This window comes from Salarias fasciatus, chromosome 8, assembly GCF_902148845.1.
Source record: "Salarias fasciatus chromosome 8, fSalaFa1.1, whole genome shotgun sequence".
NCBI lineage: Eukaryota > Metazoa > Chordata > Actinopteri > Blenniiformes > Blenniidae > Salarias > Salarias fasciatus.
This window is the reverse complement of record NC_043752.1, coordinates 6,388,980-6,406,778: the sequence shown is the minus strand read 5'-3', so window position 1 is coordinate 6,406,778 and position 17,799 is coordinate 6,388,980. Positions and strand designations below refer to the sequence as shown.

The 17,799-nt window shown below is 43.4% G+C and overlaps 1 protein-coding gene across 1 annotated transcript; it reads left to right on the top strand.

The window, feature by feature from the left end:
• Nucleotides 1-7,813: 7,813 nt before the first annotated feature.
• Nucleotides 7,814-17,391, top strand: LOC115393615 (cerebellar degeneration-related protein 2-like). The gene is made up of 6 exons (XM_030098701.1): nucleotides 7,814-8,169; nucleotides 14,682-14,794; nucleotides 15,682-15,830; nucleotides 15,914-16,078; nucleotides 16,154-16,361; nucleotides 16,489-17,391. Exons 1-6 carry the CDS (start codon nucleotides 8,091-8,093, stop codon nucleotides 17,254-17,256), a joined length of 1,482 nt encoding a protein of 493 aa, XP_029954561.1. The 5' UTR covers nucleotides 7,814-8,090; the 3' UTR covers nucleotides 17,257-17,391.
• Nucleotides 17,392-17,799: the final 408 nt, after the last annotated feature.

The window sequence follows — 17,799 nt, the reverse complement described above, 5'->3', positions numbered from 1 at the left end:
GACGGGACCTCGCCCTCTGGCAAGGTGGCCCGACTGAGGTCGTCCTCGTACCTTGATGACCGAAGTCCAAGTCACTGGGAACCTTGCTCCTCCATAGACTTCCAGCACTTTCTCACCCACTAACATGGAGTTGTTAGCATCCCCCATCCACTGACGTGGAGCTTTTAGCATCTGTCATCTGCTAACATGTAGCTGTTAGCATCTCTCATCCGCTAGCAAGTAGCTGTTAGCATCTCTCATCCGCTAGCAAGTAGCTGTTAGCATCTCCCATCCACTCACATGTAGCTGTTAGCATCTCCCATCCGCTATCATGTAGCTGTTAGCATATGTCATCCGCTAACATATAGCTGTTAGCATCTCCCATCCGCTAACATGTAGCTGTTAGCATCTCCTATCCACTGACATGGAGTTGTTAGCATGTCCCACCCACTAACATGTAGCTGTTAGCATCTGTCATCCGCTAACATGTAGCTGTTAGCATCTCCCATCCGCTAACATGTAGCTGTTAGCATCTCCCATCCGCTAACATGTAGCTGTTAGCATCTCCCATCTGCTAGCATGTAGCTGTTAGCGTCTTCCATCCGCTAACATGTAGCTGTTAGCATCTCTCATCCGCTAGCATGTAGCTGTTAGCATCTTCCATCCGCTAGCAAATAGCTGTTAGCATCTCGTATCTGTCACCCGCTAGCATGTAGCTGTTAGCATCTCTCACCCGCTAGCATGTACCTGTTAGCATCTCTCACGCGCTAGCATGTAGCTGTTAGCATCTTCCATCCGCTAACATGTAGCTGTTAGCATCTCCCATCCGCTAGCATGTAGCTGTTAGCATCTTCCATCCGCTAACATGTAGCTGTTAGCATCTCTCATCTGCTAGCATGTAGCTGTTAGCATCTCCCATCCGCTAACATGTAGCTGTTAGCATCTCCCATCCGCTAGCATGTAGCTGTTAGCATCTTCCATCCGCTAACATGTAGCTGCTAGCATCTCTCATCCGCTCACATGTAGCTGTTAGCATCTTCCATCCGCTAGCATATAGCTGTTAGCATCTCGTATCTCTCACCCGCTAGCATGTAGCTGTTAGCATCTCTCACCCGCTAGCATGTAGCTGTTAGCATCTCTCATCTGCTAGCATGTAGCTGTTAGCATCTCTCATCCGCTAGCATGTAGCTGTTAGCATCTTCCATCCGCTAGCATATAGCTGTTAGCATCTCGTATCTCTCACCCGCTAGCATGTAGCTGTTAGCATCTCTCACCCGCTAGCATGTAGCTGTTAGCATCTCTCACCCGCTAGCATGTAGCTGTTAGCATCTCTCACCCGCTAGCATGTAGCTGTTAGCATCTCTCACCCGCTAGCATGTAGCTGTTAGCATCTCTCACCCGCTAGCATGTAGCTGTTAGCATCTCCCATCCGCTAGCATGTAGCTGTTAGCATCTCCCATCCGCTAACATGTAGCTGTTAGCATCTCTCATCCGCTGGCATGTAGCTGTTAGCATCTCCCATCCGCTAACATGTAGCTGTTAGCATCTTCCATCCGCTAACATGTAGCTGTTAGCATCTCCTATCCGCTAACATGGAGTTGTTAGCATGTCCCACCCACTAACATGTAGCTGGTAGCATCTGTCATCCGCTAACATGTAGCTGTTAGCATCTCCCATCCGCTAACATGTAGCTGTTAGCATCTCCCATCCACTAACATGTAGCTGTTAGCATCTGTCATCTGATTCAGCAGGGGCCACGGCAATGGATTGCAGTGCAGGAAGCTCCATTGCCGTGGCCCCCGCTGAATCGGTTGGATTTAAATAACTTCTGAAGGAATCCAAGCTGCACCATGTTTGTCTGAGTGAGTATATGAGCAGGCACACACCTATAAATAAGGTCCAGGTATCAAAAAAACCGGAGTTGCCCTTTAACACTGTTGAATTTGAAATTATCCCTGTGCTTTGTTAAAAATGTCATATTTTGCAAAAATATGGGGTGTGAGGCTCTTATTTTGATAGTCATGTCTGCTCCACTATGTCAAACACCAATATATCCATGTGAGTGTGATTCCATACATTCATTTGCCTGTTTGAGCAGCAATCCATCACTCGTGTGATTTATGGTCACGGAGCGCCATCTACTGTGGAAAGCAGGGACAACATGCAGAATGTTTTACAGCAGCTCTCAGATCAGCCCTGAGGCTCAATGCCCATATATGGCATAAGTAGGTCACATGATGTTAGAGTGTGACTCGGCAGACACACAGTTTCTCTTTGGTAAAAACAGCTGGTTATAGGCATTCCCGTTGCCCAAAATGAAAAAAACACCCTCAAGTTTGATAGGCATTTTAGTTGTCTTTACATATTTCAAGTTTTCAGAGCAGTCAGACTTATAATTTTGACCATGGAAGCCTTAATTGGTGAAGAAGGAGAGAGTTTTTGAGCAAAAATGTACAATAAAAGTGTGAATGACGGACTTCCTGTTTGATTTAGGTCATGGGTACGAGTGAGTAAGTTGTAGATCTCGATGAGACGAACGCGTGCATATGTTTCTTTTCTCTGTACCACACTGTGAAGGGTGAAACAGTCCATATTAGTGGTTTTGAGTGAAAAGTGTTTTGAGGCACATTTGATTTGACAGGAAATAACGGACTTCCTGTTGGATTTAGGTATAGGTATGTCTCTTGGTAAATTGTAGAGCTCGATGAGACGAACTCATCCATGTTGATTTTATTTCTCTGCGACATTCGTGCGGGTCGCACTGTCCATTGTAGTGTTGCAAGTGCGTTTTCAGACTTCAAACTTTAAGGGTTAATAAAATCCACACCCTGAGACTTTTGAAAAAGTTTTTAACAACTTTGTGAGAGAAACTTGTCCTCTTTTATTTGGCACTACTCTGACGTCTCCACGACAAGCGCTCTCGGTGCAGATAATTTTTAAAGGAGGAGTCATTTTCGGCTGATTTTCATCAAAATTTGACATATAACTTGAAATAGCGGACTTCCTGTTGGATTTAGCATAAAAATATCAGATCCTTTTTTGTAGATCTCAAGGAGACGAACGCATGAGAGTTGGTTTGATCTCTCTGCGACATTCCTGCGAGTTACGGTGGGCTTTTTTCACGTTTCTAGGTGGCGCTAGAGAGCGGATGGAGTTAAGGGGTTAATTTTTCAATTGGATAAAATTTTTTGCCAGTCTGCATGTGCCTGCCAATTTTGGTGAGTTTTTGAGCATGTTTAGGGGGTCAAAACTGCGTTTAAAGACGGTGTCAGTATAATAATAATAAGAAACGAACGAAGAACAATAGAGGCCTTGCCCTCAGGCAAGGTGGCCTCAGTTGAGGCCACCTCGCCCTCGGGCTCGGTCCCTAATAAGAAAAAACGAACGAAGAACAATAGAGTCCTTGCCCTCCGGGCAAGGTGGCCTCAGTTGAGGCCACCTCGCCCTCGGGCTCGGACCCTAATAAGAAGAAACGAACGAAGAACAATAGAGGCCTTGCCCTCAGGCAAGGTGGCCTCAGTTGAGGCCACCTCGCCCTCGGGCTCGGTCCCTAATAATAAGAAACAGACGAAGAACAATAGAGGCCTTGCCCTCAGGCAAGGTGGCCTCAGTTGAGGCCACCTCGCCCTCGGGCTCGGTCCCTAATTACAAGCTTTATTATCCTAAAAATGTCTTCCCTTGGTAAAATATATTGTTAGAAACATGAAAAAACATCTGAAATCGGTCTCTTCTGAATATACATGAAAAAAAATCCTCTGATTCTAATTAATTACTCAAATCAATTAATTTTGCATTTAAGCATGGCCCCATTCCAGTATCAGGTACTAAAACAATCTGTAAGAAGCATTGTGGACGTTCCTGCAGTCTGTTCCCGCTGCAGAGCCGCTGTTTCAAACTGAAAGCAGATGGAAAACATTCCTTTCCTTCTCCACATTTCAGCGGCAAAGTTTTTGTTGTGTTGTGGGTTTTTCTTTTTCATTACGTTAATATAGGAACTTGTGGATGGCGGCACAGTGATTAGCGTTTTTACCTCACAGGAAGAAGGTCCGGAAGTTTGCATGTTCTCCCTATAGGAGGGTTTAGTTTGGTTAGTGATGTTGCGATAATACTGGTCTAAGTTTGAAACTTAGCCTTTTCACCATAAACCTGCTGAGAACGGAAATGATACTTCTGTATGGTAAAGAGAGCAGTCATGAACTCTGACCAAAATTCAACCTCCTAACCTTTGAAGAGATGTAAAATATGCCAGATGAAAACAGATGACATATTAAAGGTGCCTCGCTGAAAGACTGTCAGACAACAGGCACAAGAAGCTCCAAAATGGATTAAAAAAAAGAGACATTGCAAGACTATGCAATACAATACGAGATAAGGGGAACTAATAATGGTCCAAAGGTCATCGTTTCTGTTTTCATTTTATCTCATATGACACAAGGACAATCCCTTTTCTTCTTGTGCTTGTTGTTAGTCAATACTCTGATATAAACTTTGTGCATTTTCTTTTTTAGTGAAGATATTTAAACTTACTTTTAAAATGCGGGAGGCTGAGGTGTTCACTGTGAATTCTCTGCAGAGCATAAAAGCTTAAGCATGCAAGGCTTCTTCTCTTCTTGTCTAAAAAGCTTTTTGTATACTTTTGTGTGAGCTACACCCTAATCCCATTTTCCTCTCTGGAGTGGTCTGATATTCCTGATTTTGCACTCAGGCTTCACCGCAGCAGCGCCATTAGCTGATGAAAAGCTCGTCCATTAACTCAGGTAGTCAATTACTTTCCACATGTGTGACGATGAACAATATTTATTGCTTTCACAACATAAAACATCCTCCTGAGTTGCAAAATATATTGATTTAACCCTTCGGTTTAACCAGGAAAATCCTCCTGATGCCTGTTTTTAATCAATTGTCTATTGTTTCATTTAACACTGTGATGACTATGTGTAAACTCATTAATGTGCAATGTGAATCCAGTTTACTAGTATTTGTCTCACAGTGCTTCAAATACAATGTTCTACTCAAAAAGTCATATAATAGTGATAAAAATGAGGAAGACAAACAATGGTGTTGTATTCAAGACTGATGAACCCAAAAACCAAGACTTTAAGGGGCAGAGAAAGAGTCAAGAGACCAAGACCTTGAAATTGAGTTCACAAGACCAAGACCACTGTTAAGAGCTACATCAGTAACAACCACAGATTTGGAGAAAAAAAGATTATTGGGAGCAGAGATCAAGAACATACTGCATTACGGGTCTTTCAGAAAATGCAAATAACTGTCATTTGGACCAGCATGTCTCAGATCAGAGACCTCATTGGGATCAGAAAGGTATTTCTTCACAGCATCAAATATAAAATGAGTTGCAAGAACAACTATTTACAAGACAATTTAACAATTTAAAATCTTGAAACGCAAGAATAGTTATAAAGCTGTTGAAACCCTGTGGATCCCTGCAGCCATTAACAAATAACAAATCAAGGATTCCACCGGTTGTATGAGTTGTTCACCTCGACGATAAGGGAAGATTATTCCACATTTTTTGGGATATAGCCTGAAGAGCTCCATTCCCTCTGGATTTTTAAGTGCATGTGAAGGATTATTGATGGTAAATGCAGTGATTCAGACCTGAGGAACCTCAGGGAGATGCTTTATATTCTGGATTTCAGCAGTTTTTGAAGGAGGCAGCCACCGATTAAGAAACTACATCATCAGAGTGGCAGGTGCTTGAGATAAACTATTTAAAGAACTGCTTATTCAACCAAGTTCCACCATCATAAACCTCACAGGGTGCGATCAGTCGTCGCAAAATGTCATAAGGTGTCAGAGCTTCATCATCGCCATCACTCTCTGTGCTGTATAAACGGCTGAGTCATGATAGCAGATTTCAAATTGACTCACAAACAATAACATATTCTGCTTGTTTTCATTATATAAGACACCCAAAAAGGCTGTTGCTTTAAGAACCTGAAAAACACACATCTCCACACCTGCTTTCTATTATTGTCAAACCTTTTTGTCCTTGGAGGAAAGACTGTTGACACCCTCTCTTGAAGCCAAGCACCAAGTCTCAAAGCAAAGAGCAGCTTCAAGGTCCGTTCACATCCTGGGAAGTGTTTTCATCTGTTTTTCTGCGACATATAACTGACCCGTCCAGAGATTTGTGGCATTCACTAAAGAAGACCCAGACCACATGTTGGGAACCCCTGCTGATTAGCTGACTGTAATTGCTGAAGGTGTTCTCAAGCACCCACGAGAGAACAATAACACAGAAAATAGCATTTTTTAGATAACGTGTACTTCGCGATTTGTCTTTTTCTTTTCTAGCTGTGAACAAAAGATCAAATAAAATCAAATATTGCACTTATATCAATCTAGGGTTCAATATTGTGATCATTATACTGAAAATGACAACTTAATACTGTGTAAAGGGAGGAGGATCTTTATGTCAAACCTTCATGGTGGGAAAAAGCTGTGAAGCTGCATGGCTGGTATAAAAGGGTCTCTAGTTCCCTCTACTGGGGCACAAAATACTTAATACTGCTGGTGGGAAACCTTGATCTTTTTCAGTCATTAAAAACACGACTTACTAAGCTTTCATATCAGTCCTAATAAAATCTTTATATCTTCAATCTTACTTTATTAATGGAAAGAATTCCATGTGAGGAACCCAGGCTTTATAGGTGACTTGGATTTAATTAGATATTATTAATTATCCTCCAAGACACATCATTTTGAACACATATTTTTCATTTTCGATAATTAATCTTGTATATTTAGTAGATATTTAACTCCATTTGGCACTATTACTACCTAATCTTTCCAGCTGAACTTGTATGCTTACAACTTTGTGATTTATTTGATAGGATAACAACATATGATTTACAGCTGATCTGAAGATACCAAAAGCAGAAAAAAAATTCTATTCAAAGTAAATTTATGAGGTTTACAGTTCAATTTAGCTTCATGTTCTCTCTAAGCCTGATTGATTACGACATAAATGATAGAAAATAGAAAATAATAGATAAATTATTAGTTTATTTAGTTCTTGACTTGATTTTTGGAATACACATTTCTGTTCTGGGAGATAAAATCTCAGTGACTAACTTAAATGTAGTAGCTCAATGTTAATTTTCAAAAAACGCTTTAAAATACAGAATAATTAAGAGTTACAGTTTAGACTGATAATCAGAGAAAAGGAATATCGTTATTTATATTTTTGATATGCTTTGTTCTTTATTTTTTTTATGTTGTTGTTGTTTTTGTTGATTTGGCTTTTTGTTTGTAAGTTGCATTTAAAATAATGTACCCCATATATAATTTAAAGGACATGCATAAACAAACCGCTGACTTCAGCCCGCCTCCTACTGCTGTTGGTCATTTAAAGTTGTTGGTGTTTTGTGTGTCATGTATGTTGAGCGATGATCTGAAATAAACCATGCTTTCCCAATAAGTGACGTGATGTGTTCGGAATTCCGAATTCCGAGACAACTGGAAAACAGGGATGCTTTTTTCATCTGGGAGGATGTATGACAACATGATGCGTTCAATTACACTCTGAAATTTCCCTTTATCTTTAAATGTTGCTTACCTTTTATAGAAAATACGATTATAATATTATCCTGGTATGCTATTTGAAGAAAAAAAGCAGCAAAAATTGGAAAGTCTAAATTAACAGTGTGTCCGATTTATCTGGAGGTTTCCCCTGTGGTCAGTGTAGACGAGAGGTTGTACTCAAAGCGACGTGGGCGGGGAGAGCAGCCGGGGTGACGGACGGTCCTGAACGCACCGCGAGCCGCTGTAAACAGGGAGCGGATCCGTTGCGACAGCGCTGCCACGTCCGACGCGTCCGGAGCGGCGGCGGCGATACCGGCGACACCGGCGGCAGCGGCGGAGGAGGCACGGAGCGCCGGGAGGAACCGGGGATGGAGGCGGTGCGGGTGATGACAGAGACGGGGAAGAGGTGGGAGTGACCGAGCAGAGGAAGGAGAGAGACACAACAACACGATCCCGGGCTGGAAGCGGCGAGCGCCGCGCCTTCTGGAGGATCCTCGCCGCCCGGAGCGCGTCTGTCCGCGGCTTCAGGAGGAGGCAGTGCGGGCGGTGGTGGGAGACCATCCATGCTGAGCTCAGGGACAATGGAGGAGTTCATCACCGAAGAGGAGGAGCCGTGGTACGACCAGCAGGACCTGGAGCAGGGTAAGACGGCCGCAGCATCCCTCCTCCGGTCACCGCCGGCCTCTCCGGAACAAAGCCTCCGTGTGGAGGGGCTGGTTCCCCCCTGGATTAAAATCCACCTCCAGACTCAACCAGCTCCAGATTTTCTCTCAACAACAAGGGCCCGAGCTGTCAGTGTCAGACGGTATCATCCGATCAATCCAATAAGCTGTCTAATTCCTAATTTAAGATGTACTTAATGCGACAAAACCACCACTTCTCATCAATTAGAGGCTTAAAGTGGGAGAATCTCCTCAGAGATTTTTATTTTTAAATCTAAAAATAATAATTTCGGATTCTGCAGGATCACAGAAAGTTAGCTGTCTCAAAAGTATATTGCATCTCTCACAATATCATCAATAAACATAAGTTCATGCACTTGCGCATTAATGCTTGTTGGTAATGCACATTTTTAGACTTGAAAGAAATATGTGCACAGTCCCCTGAAGACACAGCTGATGGATAAAACAAAAAAAGTAGAGTTCCAAATGGTATTGCAAATTTATGGTGTGACCAACAATAAATATGTTGCAAAAAACTGAATTACTTGCACTGTGCATAAGAATTCTGGCATCATTGCATTGTCCTGTTCTATCTTCACTAAACTGAAAATCTATACCTGCTGGCCACATAAGTTTGATTATTTAGAAATAAGCCAGCTGCATTCTGCCAGTAACTCACCAGAAGTGTTTCAATCTTTTTCTTAGCCATACCTTCATTGAGAGTGAAGTTCCTGTCAGCAACGTAGCAATAATTGGTCCACCAGGAATCTGGGTCACTCTCAGGCTTCATTCCAGTGACGTTTTCAAGAGAAGTTCGAAAACTTTCGTTGCGTTTTCGCTGTTCATTGACACGACAGTGTGAATTGGAAAACACAACTATTTGAAAACTACTCCCAAGGTGGAATCAACTGTGTCTCTGTGAAAACAGGAGACAATGCAACTTTTTGAAAATGCCCAGACTTCATTTGAATAGTTGAGAGTTACTCAGAGTAGCAATCCAGATTTTGTCGTCCTTTCATGCGAATATCAAAGTATTCGCCACTTGTTATTATTTATTGCACACGTGTGGTTTCATGACAGAAACGACTAACATCACCAACCCATCATACCCTGGCATGCTAACTACATAATTTTCAGTGTTTCTGCTGTTGTCATGTAAATGCTGAATTCTAAATTCACTCGTACCAAGTTGTATATTTTGGTTCAATTCCATATCTTATATATCTTAGATTAAGCAACAGATGACATTAGTTAAAGTCAGAGCTGCACAAGTCTCTGCAGTTGGCGCCCTGCTCTGTGTTTTAATACAATGCAGCTGCAGTCTTGAACGTTTCAACATTTTCTGTCACAGATTGCAATAACTAATAACAGAATCTCAGCAAAAGATATGAACAAGAAAAACTTGATTAATCTTATTAGTTACGGTTTGTATGGTCAGGGTTTGTCATGATAACAGCTTTTGTAGTAAATATAATGAAGACAGTCGATGCAAACAGTGTTTAGAGAGATTCACTGTGGCCTTCACTTTGAAAGTACAGCTCATAACAAACACCAGTCAAAATGCAACTGAATAATTCTTACCTTTGGATTAACAACTACCCCCAAAATCTTCTCACTTGTATCTTCAAATAATCCCAGGTTAAAACAACAGTTTTGGGATTAAGGGCTTCCTGTGCAAAGAAAAGTTTCCAAGTTTACAATGCGAGTAGTAATGACTTCGACAGCTGTAATATACAAAATATATCCAAACGTGACCTGTCTTCGGTGATGCTTATCAAATCAGACTCTTTCTCATAAATGCGTTCTTTTTTAAAACCAATCATTTTAAAGCTCTCTGAAGATTAATTTCATACCAGATGGAGCGGCTATCAGCCGATTTCCATATAGACGAGTACAGACTCTTTGCGTTCTGGATCAGGGGAACTCATAACTGTCAAAGACATTTAGAAAGTAAATTTTGGACAATGTCAAACTTCAAAAACTTGATTTAGCTCCAGGGATTGGGGGCTTGGTTGTTTTTATGTTTTATCAATTTGCATGTTATGAAACATAACATGCAAATTGATTTTAGAACCATCGTGACCAAACTGATGGGATTGGGATATGTGTGTGCATATATATGTATATATTTCAGGACAACTGAAGCATTTTCATACCTCTTTGTATTGAATCTTTGCAGAGTGTCTTTTTGTTTTTTGTAATTTATTTTTGACAATTGTTTGTTTTAAACCTTCACCTCCAAGAAAGCCCGACATAAGAAGTACTGTGTGCTTCGGCTGTCCATTTATGTGCACAAAAGCCAAACAGAAAAACTTGAATTTTGACAATTGTGCTCGGAGCCACTGGAAAATGCAACTTCTTGCAAAATGTCTCTGTGTATTGTCATCGCATCAACCAGCAACAGTGCCAACTCGTGGCCTGGCATGCTAACTGCATCGGTTTCAGCATTTCCATGAAAACAGACATCGTGTTCCAAACGTTGCTGAGAAAATGTGAAATATTTCACTTGAAATGTGGCGTAGACTCGGTCTAAGACACGGCTCCTGATGTTCTCCCCTCCTCGTCTCTCCACATCCTGCTCCATGACCAGCTGAGCTAATTACACTGATGCATTTTCCCCCGGCTGCAGTGAAGCTGTGCTGATGCTGTGGTTTCACTAAACATACGTGCACACACACACACTCATGCACATGCACACTCACATCAGTATGATGTCAGATTTATCAGCCGTTTCAGTACAAAGAATTACCGGTCAGGTGGTAAAAATAGACGTTTCTGCTTTGATTTTTGGGAGCTGAATGAAGAAAAGAGACTGAGAAAGGTTGAAACTGAAGGAAAAGTCAAAAAGAAAATCGTGTTGGCTTGTGTGTGATTGTGTTTGAGAGAGAATATTGATGGACGCTGTAGATTTACACAATCCTGGATGCTATTCAGAAAGCTTTTTTCTCTCTTCACTCAATGTTTCTCAAGGAAAACTTAATGTCAGGGATTTATACATCCTCCCCCAAGGTTTAAAGATAGGATTTTCAGCTGAGGAGCTGGTGGAAAAGGAAGATTGAGAAAGAGGAGTACAATCAGAGAGACTGAGAGAAGATTCAGCAGTGAACATGGATGAAATTGATCAAATTGTTCAAACGCTTGCCCGTTAGATGGAGCAGAGCTGGGCTGTAAAGTGCTGACTGTCTTCGCTCGTCTGTAGTCGGGTGACATTTGGAGATGTCGCCAGTCCTTCAGTAAGACACACCGCCATCATTGAATTACCGTGTTGTCAGATGGGAATCACTGGGAAGCCACTGTTCTGCAGGATCGGGCCGAGCCGACCTGAAGGCTGTGAGAGAGAAACGGAACTTCAACAAAAATGCCGAAGTCAGAGTTGTTTATGAACGCAACAACTTTGTGAAACAAAAACATAAAAACAGTGCATTTTCAGTTGCATTTTCAGCAGGTTAAAAGGCACAAAAGCCCACTTTGACTGTGTTTGAGAGAAATTTATGTAACTTTAAGAGGTGTATTCATATCTCCTGTCTGGACGTTTATGTAATGTACTTGAACTCAATGTCAAAAAGTGGTATTAGTTCTTTCTTTGTCAGTTCAGGCTTTTGATTCCTGTAATGTCGACCCATATTCCTGGTTTTAAAGTGGCTTTTAAACCAGATACTAAAGTTAAGTACAGTATTACATGGACAGCTGATATCGTGACTGTAAAAAAATGCCTGAAAAAAATAGAATAAGGGTTTGGCGGATGTGAGAAAGCTGAGTCCTCCTGTGCAACGTAGAGGCTGCTTATGATGTAGCTCGCATTTCAGCTCTTAAAACGGGGGACGCAGACGTGTCATTAGGATGCTTCTTTGTTTGGGCCTATTGTGTGTTAGCCAGAGCCTCGCCTGGCACACAACCAAGGAGTGAATACGTGGCCCAGCCGGCTGAGGCTGGACGCGTTTTCGCTTGACTTACATCTGATCAGAAGCTCTCTCCACCGTTCAGATGCCACGACTGTGCTTGTTTACGTCATCTAAATAGCATTAAAGGGCAGAAATGGCAAAACAGAGTCCATAACACAGCTGCTTTGGATCATGAGGTGCATCAAGGTTCTCCGCTGTGGCAGTAAATTATTAATTTCCGGTGGTTGAATGTTTGTTTAACTCTTTCAGTTAGGAGCTCAGGTCTGCAGCACAGGAAAAGAGGAACAGCAGAAGTCCTGTTTTCCACATTCCGGTGAATCTCAAAGGTGATATGCAGTTCTGAGCTTAGCACGGGCTGCGAAAGACATCACCCTCCGAATGCATCTGTCCGCACTGCAGAAACCGGCAAGGTCTCAGAGACAAGGACCTTCGGCTGGATTTGTTAACTGCAGGTTGAAGAGTTTATCTCTGAGACGACACGAGCTGAAGCGATCTGGAGCGTCACATGACGTAATTACAGCCCCAGTGATTTCATCCTGTGCGTGTCAATGTGGGTTCTGTCTGGAGCGAACAGATGCGTGTCTGTAGCGGGTATTGACTTGCAAAGTTGTTTGCTTGTGCGGTGGGATTTATCGATCGTTTCTCATTTCCTCTCATCCTCTCATTTGGTTTTCCTCTTCTCCTCGTCTCCTCCTCCTTTGTTATCGTCTTCTCACTGAGGCCTGAGGCTCTTTAGTCTTCACTTTCCTTCACTGGGAGCCAAAGAGGGATTCACATTTAAATGTGGACAGTAAAACAGCGTTTGAGTTGTCTGGTTTTACTTATGCTGATGCAGTTTAAATCAGCGTTTTATCTACTTAAGCAATTTCAGCCAGGCGATCTTTACATGAAGCCCCACAGGAATCTGATTACTTGCGAAGTGTTTTTCAATGTACAGCAAAGACACAGCTTTGCTCTCACCACTGCGAAGTTTATAACTTGATTTAGCGTGCTCACCTCTTCCAAATCGTCTTTGAAGTCGCTGTGTTAACATAAAGATAGCAAGCCTGTAAAGGGACGTGACTCCTTATTAACTTGTTGTTAACTTTTAAGATGATCTTTCAATTTCACTTGTTACAGCCAGCAGCTTCTCTCACATATAAACAGTCATGTTTCTCCATTAAAACACTGGATGAATGGAAACATGTTGCATTCATATTAACTTCTCATTGACTAGAACACTGACAAGACGTCTGTTTAGCAGCAGCTGAGCAGCTGGCGCTAAAGCCCCACAGGAATTCATTAAGATAGTAACCCAAAGGAAAATGTGGAGCCATGCCTAGCTTGCATCTTGTTAGTCTGATGAAGGTAAGGGCAGGGCCAGAGGTAAGAGAAGTGAGCTCGTACTTGGAGGTTTGCAGGTTTGAATTTCGCTGGCAGCGGTGCAGATCTCTAAACAAATCCCTTGAGCTCCAGCAGCTGTCTTGGATGGATTCAACGCTGAGAATTGGCGATCAATAAAGTATATCATTAGCATTACTGTAACACTTACTTTTTGGCTGATATGCTTGTGATTCTCTTTCCAGCGAGACATCCATCTTTTATGTCTCCTGACATTTCGTGAAAGGTGCAGTACACCCTGATCAGGTTATCAATCAATTATCTGGATCGTCAGTGAAAGGTGGAATAAGAAAAGCATCTTCAAAGCAAATACCAGCGTTAGTTTTCTGTCACAGTATTCTGCCTTTGTTTGTTTGTTTGCTTGTTTCCAGCTGGTGCTTGAAGCATAGACATTTCTACTGAGAGTTTCTAGTGACTTGGCATCCATCCAGTCGGTTGCCATTCATCGCTGAAATCGGAGGCAGGATTTCATGAGAGGCAACTTCATTAGCTTTCAGGCCGCTTGCTGTGTCTTGCTGACTCAGGCCGAGCAATGTAGGCCAGCGGTACTGCTGACTCAGGGCACACCTCGAACAGGGGGCATGATGACAGTGACTCATCTCACTTTGTGGGTGCATTATCAGCCGAAGAAGCGCCAATAAAGCCAGTACATTTACTGTCAGCAGAGCACTCTTGATGCATATTTTGAAATGTGAATTTGCTAGCCTGTTGGCTCTTGTGGTAATGGAACGCCTGCAGCATCCCGGCCTGTTGAAACTCGACCGATTCTCTCAGTTGAGGTGTCTTTCCAAGCAATCTTGGCACCAGCGTTTGACCTTCACAAGTCAGTGAGCGGAGAGAAGGAGGAGCACCAGCAGCTCTATCCTCCTGTTCCCATTCTATAATTGAAGAGGCCTGGTGCAGCCTGAGGTGACGTGATGGACCGTCTGATCATCACAGGCCCCGTTATAACCTTCCCTAAAATAGAGCAGCCCATTAATCGTGATAAAACTGCTCCACATTGTGCTTGTGCATTACGTCTTTCTCAGTGAGATTAGCTCCTTTCCATTTTTCTTGTCTTCTCAATCCATCTGCTATTTTTCCTCCCTTGGTATTAATATTCATTGCTTCTTTTTCCGTCCTCACCTCATGTCCCATCTCTCAAACTTTAGCGACTCTTTGAATTCTCTTTATTCTCTTATTTTGCCCTTGGTTTCTGTCTTTTTTATAGACCTTCACCTGGCAGCGGAGCTGGGGAAGACTCTGTTGGAGAGGAACAAAGAGTTGGAGGACTCTCTGCAGCAGATGTACATCACTAATGAAGAGCAAGTGCAAGAGATCGAGGTTTGAATGTTCGAATGAGTAAAGATTTCCCTTTGTGTGGAGACATTGTGACAAACGCATGTTTTTCCAGGATCAAACTTGTTGTCATCATCTCTCTGGTCACATGTAGATGACAATCCATTTCTTGCTTCATGCTTTCAGCTATTTTCCTCTCAAAAAACAACCAATTCTTGGGAGGTAAAAAACAACAGCTTGATTTGCACGATGTCTTCTATTACGCAGATGACAGTCAATTCTCAAGAAAGACTAATTCAAGATTTTAATTTAAGAATTCAAGAGAGAAACTTTCTAAAATACCTTTCCCCACAACTCAGTTCTATCAATTCATTTGTTTTGTCTTGGATTGTTGAAAGTCAGTTTATATTCCCTTTTTGTGTTTCAAATAGTTCTGTTGACGCATAAGAATGTTAGCCCATGTAGAAATGCAAACATTTTCAGCAGCTGTATTTGTATTTGTAAACACATTGTTTGGACTTTTAGGACTCTGCGATGTTACAAAAAAAAAACAAACTTGTATGCCCAGTCTCAGCATCGATCACCAATAAAACGTTTTTGAAGACTAATCAACAAGAAACTTCAAGACAATGAACTATAGATGTGGTTGGTTATTTTAAACCTTGGAAATATCTTCTTTCTGAGGTTGACACTGCAAATTAAGCATAAAACACGTGAACACATTATACTGATCTGGAAAACCTGTGAATATTCCTTTATGTTAATGCATCGAATGAATTGTAGCACTTTGAAATAGCACGGTCACCTCATAGAGGTAATATCTCCAGTTCAAATCTTTACTCATTGTGATCTGGGTAGTGTTTCCTAAAGTTGGATAATGTGGCGGATAGATGGATGTTTATGAGTCCTCCTACTTGTATTTGTCCTTCTAGTACTTGTCGAAGCAGCTGGACGTTCTCCGGGACATGAACGAGCAGCATGCCAAAGTGTACGAGCAGCTGGACAGCACAGCCAGAGACCTGGAACGCACCAACCACATGCTGGTGACGGACAGCAAGACCTCGCAGCAAAAGATCGAAGGGTGAGACAAGTCCCGCGGTTTCCCCTTCATAGTCGCCTGTTCTAAACTCCGGTTCTCACCGAGCTCCGTGCTTCATTTTCCAGGTTAACAGGAACCATCGACACGCTGCAGAACCAGGTGGAGTCTCTGTCAGGACAGGTGGAGCAGCTCCGCTCCATGGAGCAGCTCCGAGTCCGCAGGGAGAAGAGGGAGCGACGCAAGACCATCCACTCCTTCCCCTGCCTGAGGGAGCTCTGCACTGCACCCAGGTAAACTCTTCATTTCCTCCACGGAGGGCAATGAGAAAATCCCACCAGCTAAATGTTTGTCTCTGATGTTGGTAGGTATGAGGACGAGTTCGTCGTGGGGAGGGCTGAGAGCCTTTCTGCGGTCAACAAGCGTCCGCCGTTCGAAGAGGAGAACCAGCACCTGAGGGAGGCGGTGTCGGCTCTGCGAGCGGCGGTCCGGACGGAGAGGGGTCGGAGGGAAGGCGTGGAGAGGGAGTGTAACCTGCTGGTGGCAGAGTTTTCCCGGCTCCAGACACGAGTGCAGGTCAAAAAATTTTTGAATGAAGTGCTTTCGGATCGAAGACGATTTGACTGTTCTGTATCTGGACAAATTGAAGAATAAATTCAATTACATTTTGCTAAGTAAAAATGTTTACTTTCTTCATTCTCAGGATGCAGAGAGCTGCCAGGCGAGGGTCCGGGAGCTGGAGGTGGAGCTGCAGGAGCTGCAGCAGCTACGTCGAGCTCGGACTTTCCTCCTGAGCAGCGAAGATGACGGCGTGGCCCTCACACAGACCGTCCTGAACATCACGCCCGAGACCGACACCTTCCTCGAGGCGGAGCCCGCCGAGACGGGAGGCGGCGTCCGGGAGGAGACCGAGGGCGGGGGAGGCGTCGGAGGTGAGGCCCTACCTGAGTCCAGCCCGGTGAGGAAAAGCTGCAGCGACACGGCGCTCAACGCCATCGTGGCCCGGGACGCGTCGGGCCGCAGGAGGGGCAGCTACGCCCTCCACGCCAACAGCGTGAGGAAGAGGGGCATGTCCATCCTCCGGGAGGTGGACGAGCAGTACCACGCCCTGCTGGAGAAGTACGAGGAGCTGCTGGGGAAGTGCAGGCGCCACGAGGAGAGCCTGTGTCACGCCGGCGTCCAGACGTCCCGACCTGTCTCGCGGGATCCGTCCATGAAAGACTGCGCAATGGGTCCGACCCCGGCACCTCCCCCAACTCCCACCCAGTCGCCCTCCACTCCCGAAGCCATCGAGAGCATCAGCAAGCAGGTGGAGGCGGTGGACAAGCGGCTGGGGCAGAACACTCCCGAGTACAAGGCTCTTTTCAAGGAGATCTTCTCTCGGATCCAGAAGACCAAGATGGACATCAAAGCTACCAAAGCTGCTAAATCTAGCAAGTCTGGGAAATCCGGAAAATCTAGTAAACACTAAATTTACACTTAGGGGCTTTAGATGATGCTGATGTTGGTATTCTAGTGTTCGGTTCTTGAGTTAATGAACAAAGGCCTAGTGCAAACATTCAAGCACAGGGTGCTACTTAAAAAAAACTTAGTAAGAGTTCAGGACATCCGAGATCAGGTCAGCATCTGGGAAATGAATCTGATGAGCATGTGGTTAATTTTTTAAGCTAATTCAGCCATATACAAGATTATTACTGAATGGGTTTGTTGAGGCCTACAACTTCCGTATCCACATATTCCTCCAGTCAGTGTTCCAGCTGAGTCTAAACTGGCTTCACCGCCTTAATACCTTCCACTTTACGATAACGCAGTGGTAGCAGTCCACGTCTCAAAAGCTTCACAAGTGCACTACAGGTTCGAGCTAATTCCACAGATAAGTATAGAAAAGCGCATGGAACATGAACTGTAATATTAATATGTACTGTGTTGTGTCAGTTATAAAGGACTTTACTAACATTTTTGTACGTACCACAGGACAACGGTTGATCCCGCAACTCTAAAACCACTGAATTGT

Bases quoted from the DNA above. Each gene is read 5' to 3' on its own strand.
- LOC115393615 (XM_030098701.1), top strand. From the start codon at position 8,091: ATGCTGAGCTCAGGGACAATGGAGGAGTTCATCACCGAAGAGGAGGAG. The intron at 8,170-14,681 runs GTAAGACGGCCG...TCTTTTTTATAG, and splicing joins CCAGCAGGACCTGGAGCAGG to ACCTTCACCTGGCAGCGGAG. The intron at 15,831-15,913 runs GTGAGACAAGTC...TTCATTTTCCAG, and splicing joins TCGCAGCAAAAGATCGAAGG to GTTAACAGGAACCATCGACA.